Raw genomic sequence first — 24,750 nt, 5'->3', positions numbered from 1 at the left:
CCTCATCTACAGCTGCAGGATGGAATTCAAGACAGGATATTCGATAAACAAGATTTTCCAGTAAAGAAATACACATCTTCACGCAATCATTTTAAAATGGCTGGTTATCCAGAACAAGAAGCTCACATACAGAACAGCCACAAACATTTAGGTTGGTACTAAAACTACAGTGTGCTAAAAGATATACAGCATGCTGGGATAGGGATACTTTGAAAACTGTGCCCTCTATAGCTGTATCTGAGAATACAATTCTCATGGATGTCACTTAACGGACTAGTTTTACAAGAAGTATGGAAATCAACACTGAGGTTTTTCTGCTGTCTGTGTGGACATTTACAATAATAAGTTTTCCTATATGTAGAATGTGCAATTTGTTCTCCTTTTAACCAGGCCAGGTTCTCACCTCAAGGCATAGTTTGTGAGCAAGAAGGTTGGTGGTTGTTTCTTCACTCTTCCAAGTAACAGAACTCCTGCTCATTACTGCTCTAGATTTAGTTGATTTAGCCATGCAAACATATTACACCTTAACTATGTTAACATAAATATGAAATATTAATAACTAATTAAACTAATAAAGTTCACTTAATCACCTGGCTCTGCATAGAAGTGCTGACTCCTGTGGTAGTGCTCCAGCCCCTTGAGACGTGTGCTACATAAGACTTACAAGCAAGGCTCAAGATAGTATTCCTCATTCTAAAGCAATCATAGAACCACAGACTGGTTTGGGTTGGAAGGGACCTTAAAGCTCATCCAGTTCCAACCCCTGCCATGGGCAGGGACACCTTCCACTAGAGCAGGTTGCTCCAAGCCCCTGTGTCCAACCTGGCCTTGAACACTGCCAGGGATGGGGCAGCCACAGCTTCTCTGGGCACCCTGTGCCAGCGCCTCAGCACCCTCACAGGGAAGAACTTCTGCCTCAGAGCTCACCTCAATATACCCACTTCAGTTTAAAGCCACTTGCTAAAAGCAAGTTAAAATAAAATGAAGCAGCTATGAACTCACTAGCAAATAGCCATTTAAAGCTGTGAAATTACACAGGACTAATCCCATGGCGGGGGGCACAGAAATCCCCCTTTTTTAAAAGAGGATGCTCTGATATAAGCCATTTTATCCAAAGAGACAAATAATGAGACTCCTGCACTCTCTGATTCCAGTCAGGCCTGTAAAGGTCCATATAAAGGTCATATTAGGGTAGAACTCTGAAGTTTTACCATAGCAAATAAAATTGTGAATCTCCCCTATTAAAGGGAAGTCTTGCCTTGCTCTAATCTTTAGAGTTTAAATTAATTTTTCATTCTATTAACATTCAACATAATAGGATACAATGGTCCCGAAGGCATTCTTCATAATATACTTTGTACAGTGGTTTGCAAATGATCTTACTAGTTAATGGAACTATAAAAATTACTTGCACATAAAGGTCAAGAAAAATAAAGATAAGTGTATACTTTCTGACACTGTCCTGTTCAACACTTGGCTAAAGGCCCTCGGAGTAAAGAAAACTTGTATTAATGCAAGGAATATAATTCCTCCCAGCATAATAAACCCAAGCAATTCAACCTTTGGAATTCAAGACTTTTCATGTCTGCATTTTCCCTTGACCAATTCTCTTGAACAATCCTGCACCTCATTGATCAGTTTATTATTAGCATTCTTGGCATGAGTTGAAGATCAGTTCGTAGTTTGATGCAGGCTGGTAATAAAATGACCTACATCAAAGCCCTGCCAAAATGCCATCTTCATAGGGATGCGTTCAGCATGAGTTATTTGGCCATACTCAAGGTTATACAGCAACTGCTCCTTAGCATGGAATACAGTCAACAAAACGGTGCTGCAATGATTCATTTGATGCTTATCAACTCTTTTATAATTACAAACAGTGCTTTTTTTAACATATAAGGTCAATCCTCAGGGAAATAGACCTAAAGATTAAACTCTTTTCGCACCTGAAATGACTGCATAGATTTCTCTAACACTAGCACTTGTTTTTTAATTGTTGTCCTGCAGTTGAATTTAGGTGCATTAAATGGGCTGTCTGTATCTCTTATCTGCAAAGGGATGAAATAGCCAGGATATTACTGTCGAGGAGTACACTGCTAAGTGGAGCAGACTCTTCTGGAGAATACTTTCATTGCAGAGTTACTTCAGCTGGGGGGCACCACAGTTGGATTATCTCTGTCTTCCTTGGTGCTGCATTCCTCTGTATGGACCCAAACTAGAACTTTGCAGGGTTTAACCCTGCTCATCACCATGTTATCACCCCACTGACTTCTTGTACTCCATTACACAACATAACTAACACTTGCCACAATTACCTTCTCAGCCTCTTTCCTAGAGGGAAAAATGCATTTGGAGAAGAGTTACATTCTATGGGAATAAGTATGGAGTGACCACCATGTGCTGTGCTTGCGATGGAATGTGGTGACATTTGCAGTGGTGAACCTGGCGGAGATCACAGCTATTGATCCAGCATATTCCATCTCCCACTTCAGCTGGTGGGACTTTGTGATGCCAGACAAGGAAAACATCTTTGAAACAAGGAGCACTATAATAATAAAGTCTAAAGGAAGCTAACATAGAAAGCAGGACACCAGCTTCATGAACTGCACTCATTCATAGCAGTGTGAGCTGCTGAAGAGACGTGCTGGAGTGTTCTGTACAAGCTGGAGTTCCCTGGGCTCTGTGGGCTTTCTGCCCAGGGATTGTAATGCAGCCAGGAGGTGACAGAAAGCATAAATAAATGTAGATACATTATAACAACAGAAAACATTGCTAAATGAAGATGCTACTATGTGAGAGCATTCTACACAGAATGAATGGGTCTGTTGTGGCTGCACATGTGGCACAAGGACATTGCCCCAGGACTGCAAGTTCTTCCAAATACTTTTCTTTTCCTGCCCTATCTTAAGCAGTTTCTGCCTGTATTTCTTCACTATCCTCTGGTCTCACCCAAACTCTGACCAATATCATTTGTTTGCTATGAACCAAAGGTAGTCCTGTGGTTTTTTCTGTTATATTGCTAGTATTCTAATTTCAGGTCATCTAACTAGTTTGCCCCATGCTTGTGTCACGGTGTAACTGAAACCAGGACAGCTTGATAGTGTTGGACTACACAGAGCAGAAGCTTAATGGAAAAAGTGATGGGGCTTTTTTTCTTCACTATTTAATATGTGTCTGGAACAACTTGGGTCATTTTAGCACACTCCTCCAGTCCCTTGTGCCACTTTTAGGAGAAAAAAATCATTTTTTCAGGTGAACCAGCAGTTATCTTGTGGCCAGTGGTTTCAGATAATGCAGAGAGGTCAAAGCAGATGAAAAAAGATGAAAAAGATGCTTGCCCCTTATCCATTAGGAATCTATTCCACTCAGGGCCACTCTGGAGTTTCCACCTTAACGTACTGGCCTAAATCCAGGTTGCGCTGAGTCTACAATATTGGCTTCATTAGATAAGCCTGGAGTCAGCTTTTGGCTAGATTTTCTTAGGATGTGCTCAGAAAAGGGGGGGTTGATAGTGGAAGAAAGATGACTACAGCTAATGCATCGAGGTGGGTTTTCCTCATTCTTAGATTATTGCTTATTTGTGGAACGGAAGATTCCCTCTGTAAATCACTGCCTTTCCGTCAGGAATCATGCTGATTAGACTGTTTCCTGGATAATTGTTCCAATGAAGTGGGATAATAGTTCTTTGCATTGCTTAATGTCTGTTTCTATGGTCATCACTCAAGATATATCCATTAATTTATCACCTTGGATAGCACTTTAATGCAGAGTGCAGCAACTTTAATTCATAAAGATATTACGAGATTTCAAAGCCTGCTGAGGATTTGAGGAATTTATTGTTTCAGGGTATGGCAACGCTTATTTTTCATCTCCATTTTGGTATCTGATGAAAGTAATAGCAAAAAATACAAACCCAAGGAGATCAATGTGAGCAAAGGAAAGATGAGACTGATGCAGATCATATAACAGCAAGGGGTTGCGAGATCAACTCCTTTTCCTGCAGATTTGGAATTAGAGGCTATGCATTTATGCAATCAGAACAGAATCACTGGTCTTTCTTGTTGTCTGGGACATGGGGAGTCTCTGACCATTGCCTCGGTGAGATACTGATTTGTGGATGGCAGCAGCTAGGTTGTGTTATCCTCAGTGTTGATGCCCTGCCAAAGCTTTGGGAGTAGGCTATGCCAGAGATGACTTGTGAATGTCTGAGGTAAAAGAATTGAAGAGACACATTTTGAGGATTTGTCTTTTCCCAGGAGCAGAATCTGACATACATCAGAGTCATCATTGACAAAATATCAGTAAATCCCTATGTGAATCTGCCAGGAGGTGAAGATTTGTTAATAAGCATCAAACCTAAGATAGTTTCAGCTCTGATTTCTAGTACCAGATAAATGGCAACGAGGAGCTCTGATGAGTAATGTGAAGGTGAACACAGGTTCTCCCATGCTCTTTTCATGGCTGAGTGCCCCAGGCCCATGAGATGGGCTAGATTACGGGGTTTAGAACAATTCCAGCCAGACCTCAGTGTTTCAGACTCTCAGGTCTCTCACAGGAGGGATGCTCAGTTTCCTGATTACTGGAGGAACTGGCACTGATGAGAATCTAGTTTAGTCTGTGTTGTGATCTATTGCCTTCTGCAGGTCTTACTCTAAGGAGCAGATTGGGAAACAGACTGTGCCAGGGGAAGGTCAAGGTAGCTGCCACTTTTTCTACATGCCCTCAGAAAAGCAAGACTGGTGAAGCACTTTTTGGAATTGCAGTCTGGTTGGTTCTGAGGAACAGCTGAGCTGAAGCAGCACGTCCCTGAGATGGGAATGGTATCGCATGAGTGACCATAAAATAGTGCCAGTGACTGTAATAGAGGAGAAGCTTAAAGCCCTGTGAAAAGAGAGGTCGATGGAGTTGCACATTTAGCAGACTCTTTCTATCATTTTGATGCCCCATTGGCTTCATCTGCTCTTGTAGAGAGAGGGAAGGGGAGATAGAACTTACCATTTGATAATGTCTGAATGAGAGCTGCAAAGCAGCCTCCTAGTGGCAGCAAATGTCAGAAGAGCAGAACTGGGGTCAGGAAGCTGAACCACTTTGTGTTTGGTTGTGTGAGGAACTGAAGAGCTCTGCAGTACTTCAAAAGTACAAAAAAAGGAATGTTGGGAAGGCAGGACTCTGAGCACTGAAGTGCATCTGCCCTGCAAAGTGGACAGGTTACGAGGCTGTGTAAAAGCAACACTGATCTGTTAGTCTGTAGGTAAATTCACAACGCAGCTCTGGCAAGAGGAATGTCTGCAAGGGCATGAGGGAGGTAAGTTTCACAACCAGGTGAATTCTGCAATGAAGACAAAGCATCTGTTTCATGCCTGATTCCAACAGATCCATGACTAGCGTCACATAGAAAGGGAAGACCTCAGACCAAGGTCAGAGATGACAGACCACGCAAGGGTGTCTCTTGCTCATCCCCAGCGTTCCATAGGGATCATGAGAGGCTTGCTCTGGGGGGTGAAGAGAGAAATTCCACCTTCAGGTGAAATCCTGATCACTATAAGGTAAAGTCACACTCCTAAATCACCACCGTTAAGGCCCAGTCCTTCTCACTGCTACCACAGAAAGTGAATATAAGCCCATAGAGAACTCTGGAGATCAGCTAAATATTGATAATGGTTGATCATTTAAAGCCTGCAACTGATTTTATACATTTCTCTGCCATTGCTTCAACTAGAAAGAATCATTGCATTCTACCATGTTGAGAGGAAACACTTCTGCTGAGATCAATTCTGCTGATCAATGTTCTAATACAATATTATTCTGTGGGATAATTTCAGCATTTAACTTTTTGTGGTAAACGATTTCCCATTGCCTCACTGCAGGGTTCAAAACAATCATTATCACTAGTTCAAACTCTTAATGAGGTTAAGAGAGATCCTGAATCAGCAGAGCAGAATCTATGACCCAGGAAAGCTTTTCCCCTCCTGTGCCCTCTGCCTACTCCTTTCACTTTGGTAAATTGACCAACTCTTCACAGCAATTTGTAGGAAACACATTTTCACTGGTTAATTTTCTACTGGAACTTGATTCATCCAACCAGCAAACCTAATGATAATTCCTCTGCAAATTGTGCTTTATATTGCACCTTTAAAAACAGCATTACTGTCTTTTTCTAAGTAATGTAGAATTATTAACATCTACTCTTAGGCATTGTCTTTCACTCTTTCTGTATATAATCTAGCAGACCCCACTTGACCAAAACTAAATGTAGTCAAATAGCATTTGTCAGCAGGAGGGTCCTAGTGTTTTGAGGACAGAACAGGGAAGAAGTAATTCTCCTGTACCAAAAGCAGTGGAAGTATTCTCCAATCATTCTGTTCTTAACCTTAGAGGAATTCGGTTTTGTTACCTAAAGGAATGAAATTCTTGACAGGCTGGGGAATAAAGGCTTTAATGGCAATTTTAATGGCTTTAAGATGAAAGAGGGTAGATTGAGATGGGCTCTTAGGCAGAAGTTCTTCCCTGGGAGGGTGCTGAGGTGCTGGCACAGGGTGCCCAGAGAAGCTGTGGCTGCCCCATCCCTGGCAGTGTTCAAGGCCAGGTTGGACACAGGGGCTTGGAGCAACCTGCTCTAGTGGAAGGTGTCTCTGCCCGGGGCAGGGGTTGGAGCTGGATGAGCTTTAAGGTCCTTTCCAATCCAAACCATTCTAGGATTCTATGAATAGAGGAGAAGCTTGTACCCAAGATCCCTGGTCCTTGCAGATTTCCTGCCAACATATGGAGAAGTAGCCAAATCTACCAGAAGAAGAGCAAGCGTAACCTGGTCTACCAAACCACCTGTAATGGCAGTTACTATCAAACTACACTCAACAGACTGCTGAAGCAATGACTGTTCTCAACTCAGAAGTATGGGTACCTTCATCTGCAAGCTGGCCTCTCCAGGAGTTGTGTTGGAATGGAAAGTGAGCTGCCAGCTGGAAAGCACAAAATTAGAAACTAGCTAAAAGTGGGAAGTCAGAAATAAGCAAACATTTCTGTCATAAAAAGACTGGAGGAACATACAGTGCCCTACAGCTGAGGAAGGTGAGGAAGGGAAGACTCTCAGAAACGCTACATCAGTGAAAGACATGAGCACGACTTTGGCCTAAACAGCCCAGTGAAATAACCAAGGCACCTCGCCTGGTTCTCTGGAATCACCTTAAAATTACAGTACTTGCATGTTTTGCTGCAGGTTACCCGCCCCCAGGGCATTAAGTGAATTTCTTTGTGTACAAATTCCACATTCCTGTTCCTGTCAAATATTTCTTTTTGGATCTGGTAGTATTGCTACATGTCCATAGCTCTGATTACTGACTTGTGGGTCTCATGCCAAGAAAGTTCTATTTTCTGTCAGTAAACGACACAGCTCCACTGCTGATTGATATTCATAGGCAGAGACGATGTGCCATGTATCAGAGTGAGGATGGGTGCCTCAAAAATGGTCCTAAAAGATCAAAAGTAGATAGACAAAGACATCTGGCCTGCATAATACTTCTGGCTAACTTTGCTGAGTGATGCAACACCTAATAAAACTAAATTACTCTGATTCTCCCAGATAAATTTTAGTCCTGTAGCACATTGAATAAACTATCGATTTTTCAAACAAAATCTTTCTTCATTCTTATTCCAAATTTCATCAAGCCAATCTAACAATAGTCCTTTCTTTGTTTCTCCCCAAAATAGGATGAATATGGACACATTTCTAAAGGCAAGCCTGTCATCGAGGCCAGGCTATTGGATGGCATAGGCCCCAGAGGGCCAGTGCTTTTCAGTCTGCATTGAAGATCAAGCCACACACTCCAAATGAAGGTCACCCTGATGAAATCAGGGATAGGAGGATAGTCTGTTTGAAGATCATGTTATGAATAAGCTACACTAACAGTACTGGGGATGGAATATTTAAATGCAGGCACTTTTGACTCTTCTCACATTTCAAAAGGAACCACAGTGATGTGTTTCAGAGCAACTTAGGGAAAAGAACTGCAAAAAAGACCCCAGGAAACAAATTGTTGTGCAACTAAAGGGGCTGATTCTCATCCCAAACCACTAGTCTAAACTCTTCTGTACCCAGCTCTACATAGCAGGAGATCAGCTGATTTAAGATCAAGTCTGATTTCTCAGTAATGTCTAAGTGTCTAGAGAAACTTTCTACTAATGGCACAAGGTAAAATGTACTTCCTGATTCCTGTGATTCACACTATTGCCTGAAAACAGAAGATGGGAGCTGGAAGTGAAAACTTCTACCTACATTATCAGAAGCTGCGGAAGATGTCTACCCTTTACTATAATGTAAATGTTACATAGCATTTGCATAAACACAACTATTATACAGTATTTGGTGGAAAAAAAGATCATTTTGGATACTTTTAATAATGCTTTTAAAAGCAATTCTATTTTAAACTGTAGATTTTCCTAACCCATGACACCTGCCAATGCAGATGCAGCGATAGCAGATCCTAAGATAGCACCAGTGACTTGCTTCAGCAGAGCTTAGATGTGCACTACGCTGCTGTAACAAAAAGCCTCCTTTTGTTGCTTGTTATACTGAATACCACGTTTAATTTCTTTCCAAGTTCACTTATATTGTGTTTCACAGACAGTTTCTTACTTTTAATCAGAAAAAGAGCTCTTTATTTGACTCCATTTACAAACTTAACTTGAAAGCTTTTTTAAGTAAGGCTATCTTCAGCGGTTTTGGACATGAATTTTTAGGTATGACAGTAATAAAAGTAAATCATAGTATTCAGCAAAGAAAAAATCTTGATAAAAAGAAGGAAAGCTTTGGGATTAAGTACATTGAAAATACCTCTTGACTTAGAGCATCAGAGAAAGTGAGGTTTGCCAAAGTGAATGCCTATGTTAGAAATACTGAGCTTAAGATAAATTATTCAAAAAAGTGCAATGGACTGAAGTTTCAGGAACCATTTCCCTCAGGAGCTTTAAAAAACCTTTAGCAAAGTGAAAAGCATGTGCAACAATGCACAAATATGAAGTGAAATGCTGTAATCTTGTAATAAAGAAAAAGAGAATGTCTGTGTGAGCAGTCAAAGAGTATCTGGTTCTAGAGCAAGCATCCATGGCTGGTTTTTGCTATCTGGTTAATACTTTTACACTGTACAAGAGTATTTAGTGTTAACAGATGATTTTCAAGCTATCAGCCAACATCATCATCATCTTCTTTCACTGAGAACAATTAGGAAACCAAAAATGAACACTGATTTGCCGACTGACTCTATTGCAAACCTGAAATTGCCATCTATGTTCCCTTTGGGATTTTTCTCTCTTCTTTCACTTCTTTTTTCCTTATTATTATTATTTTCCTTATTATTTATTTCCTTATTTCCCTATTTGAATCCCAAACCACAAGTTTTCTCTTTCTTTCACTCTTCCTTTCCTCTTTCACTGTCCCCCAGTGGAAGTGAGCAAGAGCAGCTGTGTGGCTCAGTGAGTGAGCAGGCACTGGGTTAACCAGTGTGGCTAACCAAGTACTGGGCTATGCTATTAGTCTATTGTACAGCCTTCAGACTTTCTTGTCATGATATTGATTCATTTTTATGTACAGATGCAATCTGATAAGATGCCTAGAAATGAGGAAGAGGGGCAACTGGCGCTTACACCTTATTGCAGTCAACAAGGAATCTGCCATAGAATTGTCCCCCCCCATCTGTCTGATGGCTTCCAGACACCCGGAGTTAATGCGTGGCAAAAACTCTGGAACTGGTCAGGGCAAGGTCACAGCCAGGGGAAGCAACAATAGGAAAGAAGTGGGAAAAGATGCTATCTCAGATTTTTAACGTGCATCAGAAGCTCTTTTTAAAGGCCATCTAGATTTAGGTAACTTCTTTTCCTCTCTCTCTCCCCATCCTTTCCTATTAGGCTTTAAAACATCTTCAAAGCACAAGGGAAATAAATCTATTAAATGGGAGAAGGATGTAAAGGAGTGGTCAAGAAAACAATTTCAATTTTAAAAATGTGCTTCATTTTACACATCTATCTTCTTTCTGACCCTATTGATTTCAGTAAGTTAACCCAGCTCACCACATGTATGGACTACTAATGAACTAAGTCCTTTGGAGGGAAAAATCTGGAGTTCTGTGCCGCCATAATTTGATAAATGGCAAAAGTATCGTATGTATATGCCCTCAAAACCGGTTCGCTCATATATGGGATGGACAGGATCTTGGTTTTACACATCTATGCAAGTGAATGGATACCAGCAACGTAGGAAAGATGGAGCCATAAAGCTGTTGTGGATTAGCACTGGCGCCCTGCATGCCACTCTAGATCAGGGCAAACTAGCACTAACAGCACTGAGCTGTATTAAAGCAGAAAGAGGAAGAAGATTTTCAAAGGGAATCAAGACATTAAAGAAGATGTGGAAGTGAGGATGAAGTAACTGAAGATGTCCATTCCAACATGATGGATCTGAGCTGATCTACACACCTGGGGATCAACCTGCTAAAAAGTGGGCAAATTCATGGACTAAACTGTGCATGGCTCTTGCTCTGAATTCAACAGTGAACTCACATCTCTGATTTTTGTACTTTTTCTGATTATCTTTTTTCTGGTCCTGCTGAAGCTCTCAGGCATCCAGTCCATTAGCATGAATACTGAGTAGCTCTGGACCCAGTGCCTCCTTCTGTGCCTACCTTCCCAGTATTCTTTTATACTGATCCAACTGAGATTGCCTAAAGCAACCAGAAAAGCTTTTTTACTGCTACGCTAGCAACAGTCTAAATCTTTTTCTAACTACAATGCTTGTGTAATTTTTCCTCTGATATTTATTAAGCCCTTTGAGACATTATATACCTTTAGCACACCTTCTTTCCAACTTCATGCTACCTTCATTCCTTTGTATGAACATTTTGTTTCTCCTCCTTTTACTGCATTTCTTGCAGAAGTCCTTCCTTTATTTAATTACTACTCCCCACCAGCATCTTTGCAAATCCATCAGCATCCAGAAGCTGACTGCAAATGTAAAATGATGGATGGGAGATGAGAACTGATTTTTGTACCTTTCCAGCAAAGAGGTCTCTCCATTATCTTTAGGCTAAATAGTAACTCAATAGTCTTCGTCTATGCCACAAAATGAGCTGACCTACTTGCAAGGCTTTCTCCCTCTTCCTATCCACATACACCTGCCTCCCAAGATACTTAGAAGGAATAAGCAAAGGCCTCTGCTGTTTGCAGAGCTGTGGCCTGTAAAATGGGGTTGTGTTCTGTAAAATGGGGTATCAGACACTGGTACACAGCTCCAAGGTTACACCCTGAGTAGCAGAAGTTGAACGCAGATAACCAGTTCTGTTGCATGCTCCTTCTCTTGCTGTCCCATCAACCCACCTGAACATCCAATAGAAAACAGGGATTCCGCCCAGTCACCACACAGTGGTAAGAATGTTGCTGCTAATATGACTACAACTACTATTATTAGAAGCAGAATTTCTTAATTCCTGTACAAGATCCCCTCGATGTGGGGATTATTTTCCTCCATATTCTTCACTGGAAAAAGATGTATGGAGTCATCTCAAATGCATATAAAAGAAGGAATTTCAAAGAGTCTCCTACTGTCATTTCAACTCTATAATTAATAACCTTATATGTAGAATGGCCTTCCACACCATTTTCTTGCACTCATATATCCCAAATCAGATAGAGAAAAGGAATGTCCCCTGATACAAAGTATCTATGTACTGCTAGATCATTTCCCTTAATTTATGTTGCATTATTGATGTATAGAATGCTGTACTTGAATAATGTAACAGTAAGGCTCTTACAGCAAGCACTAGCTTTAATGTGTGTCTACAAAGATAAGAAAAATGTATTTCCTAAGTCCAGCAGTTTTCAAACAATATATTTTCAAGTCACAGGAATGCTCACCATGAGGAATTTCGAATTGAGGTGAGAAGGGAGGGGGACAACAACATTTCTTCTAAAATGTTAATGAGCTTCTGCCTCACAAAGTGAAAATAATCAACAAATCTGACATATGGACAAATATTATGAATATTCAGGAAGTTTAAGCCGCTGATTCAACATTTTGTCAGAGTTACAACTTCTGCACTGATCACATAAGCTATTATTTTTCTTTTCATCACAAGTACACTCCACTGCGGTGGTGTTGTAACGTGCACATTGAATTGCAAGGATTGTAATTCATCCAGATGGCAGGAAGCTCTGGCATTGTTGTTCCTGTGGTACAGATGTTTAACAATCCAGCCATATGGCTCCAATGAGGTGGCCTTTTCAAAGATCACAAAAACTACGTGAGACATGCAGCCTTGTAAATGGGAGCGCAGTCCTGAGGTATGAATGTTCCTATTGCTGCAATCAAAGCATACATCATGCTATGAAGTTGGTGTCTCTGTTGGAATTGCAGAATTTATGAAACATTATTTAAAATCCTGAAAAGAATCAGGTCCTAAATTTACAGAATTTCACCAAGTCAGCTATTAACAGAACATTCCTCATTGGTTTTTGAAATTCATTAAAGGTTTCAGACATAGGCTGAAAAGATGGGTATATAACTACCTGCAAATATAATAATGTCCAAGTGAACCATCATTCCAGGTGACAAACTGAGATCCAATCAGTGAGACCAAGAATTTCTTTGTGGAAAGATCTGTCAAAGTCAAGGAGCCCTGAATGACGGTTGTGGCAATTGTAATGTGGAAAGTTGAATGTTGAGAAACAATCTGAGATCAATAATATCTTGGCCAAGAAAGGAAAGACCCATGGTCAATCTATAACTCTACTGAATTTTGGCAGGTTTGAATGACAGCTAAATGGCACCAATAAGATGATTTAATCACTAATCCTGTCATTATTACATCCTGTCACATTGCATAGATTTAGACATTAGAAGAAGAAGGTAAAGTAGGAGGGTGAAAAATAAAACTGTTAAAAGTTAAAATATCTCAATCTATGAAGAAAGGGTGAATTTCCAACTTTGTGTTTCGTGGTGGTTTTTTTCTGCTAAGAACTCAGACATAAGCAGATGTTGCAGTCCTGTCTTCCTTTTCTCTGATGCTTGGGTCTCTGACCCTTTGTTACCTAGAAGAAACATCTCTTTTATATAAAACTGTTGTGCAAGAATAAGATTAAAATAGACAGCCTGAACAAAGCATTGATCTGTCAAATAAAAGTGTACTCATTTAGTACACAGGGGATCTTTCCACCTGACATGTTCTTAAAGGGAAGTATTCCATTACCGTCTACTCAATGGGTAAAAACTACAGAAGAGCCACATAACATTCCTTTTCTTGTTCTGTTTTTTGACCAGCAAAGTGGTCAGAGATGCTTTAGTTCCCACAGATGCTAATCAGGCTATACGATTTTAAAACATCCTTACGAAAACCTTGAAGGGCAGTTGAACCCTGTGGTGGTTTAGAAAAACAGATTTTCTGCACTTTATGCATTTGCTCTGCCAAAAGCTTACCTTAGCATACAAAGTACAGGCAATCACAGTCGCTCTGATTTACTGCCCAGCCTCTGCTGTTTGTTTTCAGGGACAGCTCAGTGAAAAGCTATGTCATGTATAAGAACATTCAGAGAAGGGGAATCAATTTGCAAAACTACCAGAATGGAAGCAACCATTTTGAAGACGTCAATGGAAAAAATATGCAGATGTGCATTTGCAGCATTTTTCAGGTGGAATTTTTGGAATACCATTACAACCCCAAGACATTCCAAGCCCTTTATAGGCACAAAGACAATTTCATACCCCAAAACTGCTGATCCTGAGTGCTAGTGAACTGGCCAGATGTATAACTTACCAGTCAACAATTTAAATTACCTGACCTTGTGCCTGAATTCCACATTTTCTGGGGCAGCAGCATATCTAGATCTCAGAAAGGCAAAGAAAACACCAGAGTGGCAGAGCAAGAAACTCTGGGTCATCCTGATTATATAGAACTGAGGGTAGATTTTCTTAGACCAAATCCACTTAGTAAGTCCCAACAGGAGGACAAAGATAAAACTGTATATCTGACATTCCTTTAAAAATAATAAATGAGAAGGGAGAAGATCAAAACAGTCACTGAAAGCCTTCACTCCTGCTTTAAAATCCAAGAAACAGTCATTAATAGAGATTTAAACTCAGTCTTCTCTAGTCTAAACATGTCACTGTTAATTACAAAGCTATTTAACTTTTGCAAGAAATAAAGACTGCTATTAATGAAAGAAGAACCAATTAGCCTTTAATCTACACAATGTTTTTTAATCAAACTTTCTTTTGATCATCAGGCTCACTGCGGGATGTCTTCTCTCCTCCCCATGTTGTAGTGGCTTCCATGATTGCTAATGGAATAGATTTTAAAAGGCTGGCTGGGTCTGGAGAACCTTCTCTGCAGGGCTGGAGTTTCCTTCCCTTTGTGTCAGTGGGGCTTACCAATAGGATGCTCATCTTGAATCGTGCCACCCTACGGTAGCACAGGCAAATGGGATGATTCTGATGGTGTCTCCTGACCTCCCTCTTGTAGCTGCTGCCATTAAAGGAGCAGGCACTGAACGTGTCTGGAGGAATGTGGGACAGGAGTGCTCGACTACCTTGGCAGACAACAGTAGAAAGTATCCGCTTAAAGAAAAGAAACAAATGGGAAAGGGAAGGAAAGGCAAAAGCAGGGAGGTGCCACCAGGAATGAAAACTGAGCTCACTGCTGACTGCAAAGAATGATGAATGGGAGAACTTGCTTGTTGGCACAGGGATCACATTAGCAAAATGTTGTGCCTTCAAACTGTTGGTTGCAGGGTCACAGTGTTTCAATGAGGTTTTTTGGTTGGTTGATTGGTTTTGCTCTGTGGCTTCTTGTGGTATCAAAGCAGTAAGACCAAGTATCTAGAATCAATCATGATGAAGAACTTCTTCCTTTACATCATTTCTCTCTCAGCAGCACTTGCTGCTCAGATCTCCCAGGGAGGACAACAGATAGAAAATGGCCCTGAGGCATGTACTTCACATTTCTGACCATGGAGATCATCCAGTGTAAGAACCTGATTCCTGCACACGTAAACCTAAATATAACCTGCAACTAGAAATATAAACGCACAACTGGTCTGACCAGGTAGCTGCTGTCTGTTCTGCATTAGCAGAACTTGGGTTTATGGTCTATGCTGTTCTTTCTCCACAATATTTGTCTGGCAGCAGCAGGACTCTTGAGGATTAATACTAACCAAAAAGCACTTCAAAATAAATGTTAATATCCTCATAAAATCAGGAACTCCGCAGAGATCTCCTGTCGTTGCAACCAGGATGGCAATTAAAATCAGAAAATAAAAGCCATCAATAGATTGCAGAGAGAAAAGTGAAAATGAATATGTTCTGTGCCAGACAGGATTTTGAGTCACAAAATTCAAGTTGGTAATAAAAGAATGTGGAACAACTGCTGAAATGCTATTGACCCTTGAGGGGTTCAAAGGTAAGTACACATCTAACATAGGAAGGACTTCAGCAATAGGTCATGTTAAATGTTTTTCAGAACGTGAGTAACAGCACTTCACACTTCAAAAGATCAAATGATTACTCCCGCTGTAAAATCAAGCTAATTCTACCAGCCTTATCTCAAAGGGTTGGTAATTTTGCAGAGTCCAAAGCCCTTTCAAAGTAACTGTTTGGTATAAAGGTCATTCAAAATGAGATTAGGGTCTATTCATGTTCCTGAGGTGCTCATATATTACAATATAAGTACAATATAGATACTCAGATAAAAACACCAACACAACTAGATACGAATAGCTTTAAAGCACTGTGTCAAGATATATAAAGTTAGCTGGATAATTGTATTATTTTAACATTTGAATTATTCTGTGGCATTCTAAACCTGTCTATAAAAATTGGATTCTGATGCTCATCAAAACTTCCTTGTGTTTTTCTTGTGTCATAATCCCATCTAACAAGGTGTAGATAAGACATCCCCAGCTCCGCTTCCTGAGCAAAGCTGCAATGCTGACAACACACAACATTAATGTACAGGATGTTTTTAACTAATAAAGCTTTTAGGTTTTGTTGAAAGATCTGTTTTGCTTTCTGTCCCACTCAGACTGACCTAACACACTCCAGAGCTTCTTATTTACTTACACAGTGCAGTTAGGACAAAGTTCTTCTGACATTTGTGAAGCTTTAAAAAGAACAAAAGAACAAAATTGGCAGGAACCATGTGAAACACACTGAGATTTTAACTGTTTGTATGTGAAGTAAGAACTTTCCAAGTTAAGAGGCAGAAACTTTGTGCTGTTTAATAAACTCTGTGACAGTTTACTCATAAGTGTGTTTTTAGTTCCCCTAATTCTTTAACATTAGTGCATACTTGGCATAAATTACTCCCCAAAGTAAGGCATGATTCACTTCAGGAACTTGATTAACAACCTCCCCAATGATTTCAGCAAAATTTTGCTTAGGTACTTAGAATGCACATACTTGTAACGACCTGAACTGTTCAGTATCTGCAATCCTGACTGAAATCAGTGGGACCCAAAGGTTCTGAGCAGCTCTGAAAATCAGCCTTCAATGTTACTACTGCAATCCATCTTTAATGCGTCTACAGCTCCTCCAAAAATTACTTTTAATTGTCAGATCTGAAGCAAAGCTCTGTACATACGTATACAGTAGTCTCCACTTTCGTAATATCCAGGGCAACACTGAGATCTTCGCCGATACATAGTTCTTAGTCCTCTTCGATAGGCTGTTTTATAACTTATTCTAAATGGCAAGACAGAAAGCCATTTGAAAATACAGAAAATCAATGCCTACTGTTGGAATTATATTTGTGTTAAATTATAGTAAGGATAGCATTCAATAATTATTTTAAAATGCATGAAAGCTTTTGATATTAAAAGCCACAATAAAAAAAGATCAATACTTGTTTTGAAACTTGAAATATAACTTGTATTATAAACACAGTATTCATGCCAGTCAATCACTGGAGCTCTTCCTAGGACTGCTATCTTCAACCATTTCCCCAGTCCTAAAGCAAGAGCAAGGAGTTTCTTTGAGACGGATGATTCATTTCTGCAAATCAGCAACGTCAGCTATCACCAGTGGAACGAACAGAATCTTCCACTGTGTCACTGCACTACACAAGCCATTACCACGACAGAAACTGCTCTCACTACACAAAATGGAAAGTTAACCCCAAGTGATTTCTTCCTACTTGCTAACCCTTCCAAGGCACTAATGTCTTGCAAAATGCCATTATAGTCCCAGTGCAGTATTTAAAGCATGTTTTCCCCACCACAGTACATAGTCTACAGAAATGAAAAAGTGGTAAGTATTCTGTAGCTTCTCTAGACTTCTTCTTAGTGTTAGCAATGATACAACATTAGAAAAAGAATATTTAACAGAGAATATTTAACAGTAAACACTTCAAAACAGCTTTGTTCATGTTAGTTTAATTGAAATTACCTGAACTGAATAAAATCTACTGTCCCTCATGCTAGATAAACTGATCAAATTTACCCTGCTGCATTCCAGTCTATAGAGCAGTGCAGAAAGCTCTGCATCCCTGTTCAATTCCATACATCGGAACACAGAAGCTAAAAAGCAAAACCCACAGTCAGACTGGGATGGTGCTGACCAATCTCTTTGCTACTGAGAGTTAAGGCACCAATTAGCTTGCTAAAACTCCCTTGAAAGACTTCAAATATTAGTGGGTGTTTGTAGGATACTTTTCTACTTGGAATCAGAATGAATTAACAGTGATATCTTGGAGCCTGGGAAAAATTAACTTTTGGTATCAGCTTTCATGCAGTGCTAGGAATGGATCCATCCTTGTTTTATCAGATATTCAATACAGATTTGGGTGCAGTATTTCAAATATGGATCCATTCGTAATTATCACTAACCCTGAAGTATCTGATTCTTCAAGATTTAGGAGCTGCAGGGACTTCCTACCATAAACCTGGACATGCACTGATCACTTGGAAAAGATAGTTGGTCATGTTTGGTCATGCAATTATCATTTCCAGCCACATGGAAAAGTGAATGGCAAGGAGACATACTCCTGAATGGTCCTGTAAGGGACTGATGACTACTGATCTCACCCAAATTTCAGGCAAAAATCTCTCTACTTCAATCAATGCCTCTAGAATGCCAAACACCTTGGCTATCGTGCTGAAATACATCTTTCCATACATATCTGCATTAGAGTACCACAAAAATCTGCATAAATAAAAGGTATGTGAGGAGAGAAAAAGGCAAAACAAAACTGTCTGGGGATTAGTTCTTACCTGTGCCTGGTGCACTTGAACCAGTTCAGTATGTCAGTACATCTTGTATAATAGATCTGATCAAAAGGATGAGCATAGGACTCCTGGACTGTCACAGCGTAGCTAGGAATAGACAGAGAAAGGAAATGAAAGGCTGTTTGTTGCAACCTGAAAAGCTTCAGTTCCCTGTATATGCTACTCATCCAACTCCAGTATGAAAAGAATTAAATCAATAATCTCAGAAACTTCGGGCATTATTAAAAAACAGAAAAGAGCTTCCTTCAACCACAGCTCTTTCTGAAAATTTTGGCAATGCTGCTAACTTTGGCTCCATAATTGAAACAGTGATTTCAGTCTGAGTAACAAACCATTCCCTTCCAGAAAAGGGACTACATTCATGGTAGTTTAGAAGGTGAAGAGTATTTGGTTGACTTACTGCTGCACATTTTAAAAGAGAGGAAAGCACCATGTTTTTAAAACATCTCAGTTGTCTTCCTGCCTAAGACTGTCAATTCTCGCTTGTACTCCAAAATGCCAGTTAGAGTTTGTATTAACTTAGCACTGCTGCATATTGCCAGCATGATGGGATGCTCACACGTCATTTTAGGATGAAGCAGCACCACTACTTCAACTATTGGGAGCATCAATCAAATGGTTCATAAAAGATGTTGAAGAGTGTTTCTTTTTCTGAAGCACAAATTAAATCCTTTTAATCTGTAGCAGAAATAACCTCAGATTTATGTGAAAATTGCAATGTGAGTTAACTGGTATCTAGATTTGGAACATATGGTTAGAATGGGATTAGCTCTCTTTGTACAAACGAATGGATAGAAACCAAAACTGGGCAAGTTGGTTAGAAATCACAGAGCTCCAACAATTCTAACAATTCATCAATCTCCTTCCCAAAACTCATGTATCAGGTACTATATTAATTGCTATGATTACATTGAGAGTGTCCGGGCTCCTCACATGATACAGGAACACAAATCTCATGGACTTGTTAGTGTCAGTCATTTTAGAACACTGCATTGCCCTATAGTGAGTGTGTGCACTGCCCAAGAGACCCATAATCTCACGTTCTGATCTGGAAATAAGCTCAACTTTATCAGATCTACAGTATCTTTGGAGAATGATACTGAAATCATTCTAGGCAGGGTTGAGACCCAGGAATTAGACCCTCCAAGTCATTCATTATATTGATTATTTTAATCCTCCAAGTGATTTCCTTCCTGTCAGTGGGACTGCTGATGTGATTAAGCCCTGTGAGATTGCACTCCTTAGGTAATACCAAAATATTTGCTTGGAGGGTCTGACTGGCTTGAAATCGAAGACTGGACTATTACTGCCATGCTTGTCATGCCCCTTCTAGACAAGCCAAGATTCTACAAGATGTTGCTTTTGCCCTCTGTCACAGTTTGCTGGGTTTGACAATAATGATTTTACTGCCACTAATGGCAAAATGTAAAATATTTACATTGCTCATTATTAACACAAAGCAGTAACACTCAGGAATCTTGATTATTATTTTATGATCCTGGTTGTTATCCAGCAATTGCCCTAACAATCTTTTCCCTTTGATTTATTAACATCTAAGTAACAAAGTCATCTTGGTCAGTACAACCAATCAATTTTGGTATTTAATTTTTGTTTCTCCTTGATTGGGTCTCTGGGTTGCTGACTATCTTCAGACAAAATCAATATTTTATTCCTGTGCTCGGAATGCACTTCACCTCACAACACAGACTGCAAAATCCTTTCCTCTCTAGTTTCTGCTTTGCAGCTGCAAGCAAACCTGCAAACAATTCTTTATTTAAGACCTCTAAAATCAAACCACAGTGTCATTAATATATGAGTCCATTTCTGCTTTTGTTAAAGGGGTTTATTGTGCTAAAATGGACACTAATTCATATTTGCTTGAAACTAAACCACAGAACTGGAAATTTAGTGAGTTAAGCTTAAAAGCACACGAACTTTAGCCTCTGCAAACAGACCCTGCATGACTGTGAACCCTATCAAAGCTGGTGGGTTTCTATGTACTCATAAGAACTGTCCTGCACAGATCCACTTTTAGCATGAGGATATTGTAACAATAGAGAGAGCAAGAATTACCAGGGCCTTTAGTTCTCTGTGCTTTCATGTAGATATTCTTTGATCCTGACACAAATTTGGCAGATAGAGTCACAAAGTTCAGGACATACAGAAAAAACCTGCATGGTGCAGCAGGAAAGGCTTAAAACTTAGTTAAAATCTCTAATAGTCCTGCTTGACCACAACCAGAAAAAAGGAAGACAGAACAAGGCCACCATTTCTCTAGGTCTCTCCATGATAAATGAAAATACACCTGTGGAGTGCTCTAGCTGAAACCATGGAGGAGCTTTCCAAAGTACAACTGAGCAGACAGGTAACACAGGGGTATGTGGCTAGAACCAATCCTTTGGGATGACCCAAATCCTCAAAGCTTTAGAACCAATTCTTTGGGATGACTCAAACCCTCAGAGGTGCTCAGAAGTACTATTTCTGTCATGCAAATTCATGTTCTTTCGTGAGGCAGGGTGGCATTTAGCAAATTATGGCTCTTATTTTGCCTTTTACATGTAAAGATCTGAAACAGCATGTTATACATTACCTTTCCCAATGACTACAAACATTTGGATCATCTGGGTTTAGGGACAGAGTAGATTTGAGCAGAAAAAACAGAATAAGCCCTTTTAGAATCCACTTGACCAGCATATGTGCCACCATTGTTGTATCTAGGTGAAGAAAAGAATGTACAGCTATTAAAGACAATTTTGAAGAAAACATCCTTCTAGGCCTTTTCGCCCTTCCTTTTGTGCAAATCCAAGTACTGTGGAGTTATTTACAAACTCAAATACTTCAAAAAGCAATCAGCTAAACAGTCAAAGCATTCTAAAAGGAATTTATACATTTAAACCTACTAAACCTGATGAATTTGATGATTAAGCTACCCAAGACATTGATAAGCACAATGATTCTTCCAAAGAACATTGCTGCTACTGATCATTTTTACAGCTGTCTGTAATGACAAAATAAATTACTGAGGTATTAAAACAAACTATTCTTCCATCAACCTATAGGCAAATGGAAGAATACCCAAACACCCCCTTTGATTTACTTAAATGGGTTTTACAAGTGTCAATATAGTAGGCTAGAGCTCAGACAAAGGCTTACTACATGACTGAAGCGAAATCAATTCACTTTCTAACTCTCAGATGGGGATCACTTAGAGTGACAGAGGTCAACATCCTGGGTCACTTTATGCAGAACACCAAAGATTAAATAAAAATATTTGCATGGAAGTTGGAAACAGATCGCATAAAATTTATTAGCTGTGGTCTCTTCATCATCTTACAGTTCATCTATTGAATGTAATGACTTATATCTACTTATTGCTCACTTGGGGCTTCGAAACCAAAGCCAAAGTATTTGCCTTGAGGCCCCCAATGATGTCAGTCAACAATACAAAATAGATAGGAAATATGAAGCTGCTTTTAAATGTAACTTTACAGAGGTGTTAATCTGTTAAACATTAAGTCAGTAAAATATATTTTAAAATATCCATTTTAGGCATTCACATCATCACATAATCCACCACTGAAATCAAAAGACCCAGAAATTATTCCTGGCAACAAGACTGCCCTAAAAATAGACTGAAGCTTCATATGATCATCTAAAGAAACACATGGCTCATTGCCTTACGGGCCAGAACAGCAAAAGGGAAGTTAAGAGGTTTGTTCTGCCGGGCACTGATATACAGCCCAGCATAAAGAACTTGTCACAAAGCAGAATGAACAGCAGAGGGACAGCCAGGAAAGCTGATCTGAAACTACTTCCTGATTCAGAGCCGCCTTAGCTAGTTCAAGGACACCCATTGCCTTTAGTGGATTTGAAGTCAAGATCCCAATGGGAATAATAGCTCATCTTTTAAATTATTCCTAGAGCTCAGCTAAACCCAAAGATAGGTCTTAAGCCATGTAAGTCATATTAATGTTAATTAACATGATAGAATGTTAATGTTCCTCATGAAATGGATTTAAGCCTGGGAGTACCATTCCCCACCTGCAGGCTGTTTCAAGGTCCCATGGCAACAATGCAAAAGCTTACTCAGGAAATTAAGAGGGCTGATGACATGAGAGGGAGTTCTGTTTATTGAAAAGACACTCGTTACACTTGTACCAGACACCACTACTCCATGGAGGAAAAATGTCTTGATGGGGCTGACCTGGAAGTGCTCACGAGACAAAAGTTCAACAAACCTAATGTTCAAAAACAGAGCTTGTTTGAGTGTAAACTGAACTTCCTTTTAACATAGCATGTACCAACGGATGTGAACTACCCAAGTATGAGGCTCAACAAAATGACAGACAGCCTTTTAAACAAAAAAACTTCAAAAGATGCCTTTAATGTACTACAGTACCTACCATATGAATAATGCCAAAGTACAGAGACCAAAGCATTATATATGCAGGTTGCAGTTTAACCCCTTTCTTCATTCTCTACATCTTTGGTACCTGCTAAGACTGAAGAAATCAGACCAGAGGAAAGCCTGCTTCTTATCAACACAAGAGTCACAGCAAGAGACAGGCAAAACCACTTAAGGAAATACAATCCTTAATAGAGGGGTTTTTAAATCAAAACATGGTTCTGTGCTCAGTTTGTTAACTTCTAGAGAACATCAACAGCCTGGGTTTATCCCTAAATTAATTAGAGGCAGAAAGACAGCTTGACTTCTACATTAAGAGAGTGAACCTCTTCACAGTTAAATAAAGCAGCCCTATATTTGAATTGTGCAGTTCTTAGAGATGTCAGCTTGTTCTTAAGAAAACAAAGTATCAGTTTGGGTTTTAAACCAAACAAACACCAAAGAATTATTTATAAGCATTAATAGCACACACAATATTTGTTTGTAATGTATTTGAAAGAGGTTCAAACTTGTTTTCTAAACTTTTAATGCTAATATGAATTTATTATCTGTTTAGAAATGAACTGCTTTGTGCAATTAATTTTCCAACTTCGTAAGTCAGATCGTATATCAGAAACATCCAACTCGCCACATACAGCAGAACCTCATTCATCTCAAGTGTCTCTTTTTCTAACTCAAATGAAATATTTCACTTTGATCACTGTTAATAGAAAAGACCTCATACCAAAATGGAATGGTTGCTATTACAAGATTCAGAATAAAACTCTAAAAATAGGAACACATATATTAAAAACCAACATCAAAAAAGAATCCCGTAATGACGTCTAATACATTGGGATTTTTTCAGCTTTTATTGCTCGCCACCATCACGCAATCATAGAATGGTTTGGGTTAGAGGCGACCTTAAAGCTCAGCCAGTTCCAACCCCCTGCCACGGGCAGGGACACCTTCCACTAGAGCAGGTTGCTCCAAGCCCCTGTGTCCAACCTGGCCTTGAACACTGCCAGGGATGGGGCAGCCACAGCTTCTCTGGGCACCCTGTGCCAGCGCCTCAGCACCCTCACAGGGAAGAGCTCCTGCCTCAGAGCTCATCTCAATCTCCCCTCTGGCAGGTTAAAGCCATTCCCCTTGGCCTGTCCCTACAGGCCCTTGTCCAAAGCCCCTCTCCAGGTTTCTTTTAGCCCCTTTAGGCGCTGGAGCTGCTCTAAGGTCTCCCCTTCAGGAGCCTTCTCTTCTCCAGGCTGCCCCAGCCCAGCTCTCTCAGCCTGGCTCCAGAGCAGAGCTGCTCCAGCCCTCGCAGCATCTCTGGCCTCCTCTGGACTCACTCCAAGAGCTCCATGTCCTTCTGATGTTGGGAGCCCCAGAGCTGAAGGCAGTACTCCACCAGATTCCCATTGGGAGTGGAGCAGAAGGGGAGATAGATCCTACATTCTTGCATTGTGTTTAATGTTTCAAACATGTTCTCCAAGGAGGCAGCAACAGCCTTTCAGGGGGATAAAGCCTCTACCTTCATTAAAGATGTAGCCAGATTATATAAACATTTCCATTCTCAGCCACTGCCACTCTCACAAGGACAGGCAGCCTTTAACAAGAAAACAAATGGGACAGTGGTCCTCTGCGCAATCCCTAAATGGACTCTAACTTTCTGTCTCTCCAGGCCTGATTTTTCTTTTCAGGAGTGAAAGAAGCCAATTTAAGTACAATCTGGCACAAGAGAGGGTCTTTCAGGCCAAAATACAAGCTGGTGACTTTTCACAAGTGTCTCTCTCTTTGCAGATTACAACTGATCAGGTTAGGTATCTGATACTTATTGAGCCATTTTCACATACCTCACTCCTTTTTGAATGAATTTCAGCATTTCACCTACAATATTGATACAAGTCACTGGTTCCAGCAAGAAAGAAACACACACTCACTGTTAAGCCCCAAATCTTAGCTGTAAAAAAACTGGTAGGTGGCAAGTCATTGATTTATCTGTCTGTGGATTCTCTTCAGAAAAATCTTTGTTGAGGAAACTGTGCTGGGGTTTGCAAAGAGACCAGAAGATGCAGGTGATAGTTTAAATTGGATGAAGTACATCAGAGTGT

General features: G+C 40.0%; 1 protein-coding gene across 7 annotated transcripts in view; it reads right to left on the bottom strand.

The window, feature by feature from the left end:
* The window catches only part of MEGF11 (multiple EGF like domains 11), a 269,153-nt gene that overhangs the window by 181,711 nt on the left and 62,692 nt on the right, over positions 1 to 24,750 (bottom strand). For all 7 annotated transcript variants that reach the window (XR_003993112.1, XR_003993113.1, XM_030497267.1 and 4 more), the window contains exons 3-5: positions 20,849 to 20,972; positions 18,244 to 18,345; positions 16,617 to 16,717 (exon numbers count right to left, since the gene is read on the bottom strand). Coding sequence is in view for 5 of the 7 variants with exons in the window: in XM_030497267.1 (XP_030353127.1) it covers positions 16,617 to 16,717; positions 18,244 to 18,345; positions 20,849 to 20,964 (319 nt within the window). In the remaining 2 variants the exon portion in view is untranslated. The remainder of the gene's footprint in view (positions 1 to 16,616; positions 16,718 to 18,243; positions 18,346 to 20,848; positions 20,973 to 24,750) is intronic.

Source organism: Strigops habroptila, chromosome 9 (genome assembly GCF_004027225.2).
Source record: "Strigops habroptila isolate Jane chromosome 9, bStrHab1.2.pri, whole genome shotgun sequence".
Lineage (NCBI taxonomy): Eukaryota > Metazoa > Chordata > Aves > Psittaciformes > Psittacidae > Strigops > Strigops habroptila.
The sequence above is the reverse complement of the archived record's forward strand: the minus strand, read 5'-3'. Positions and strand labels throughout refer to the sequence as shown.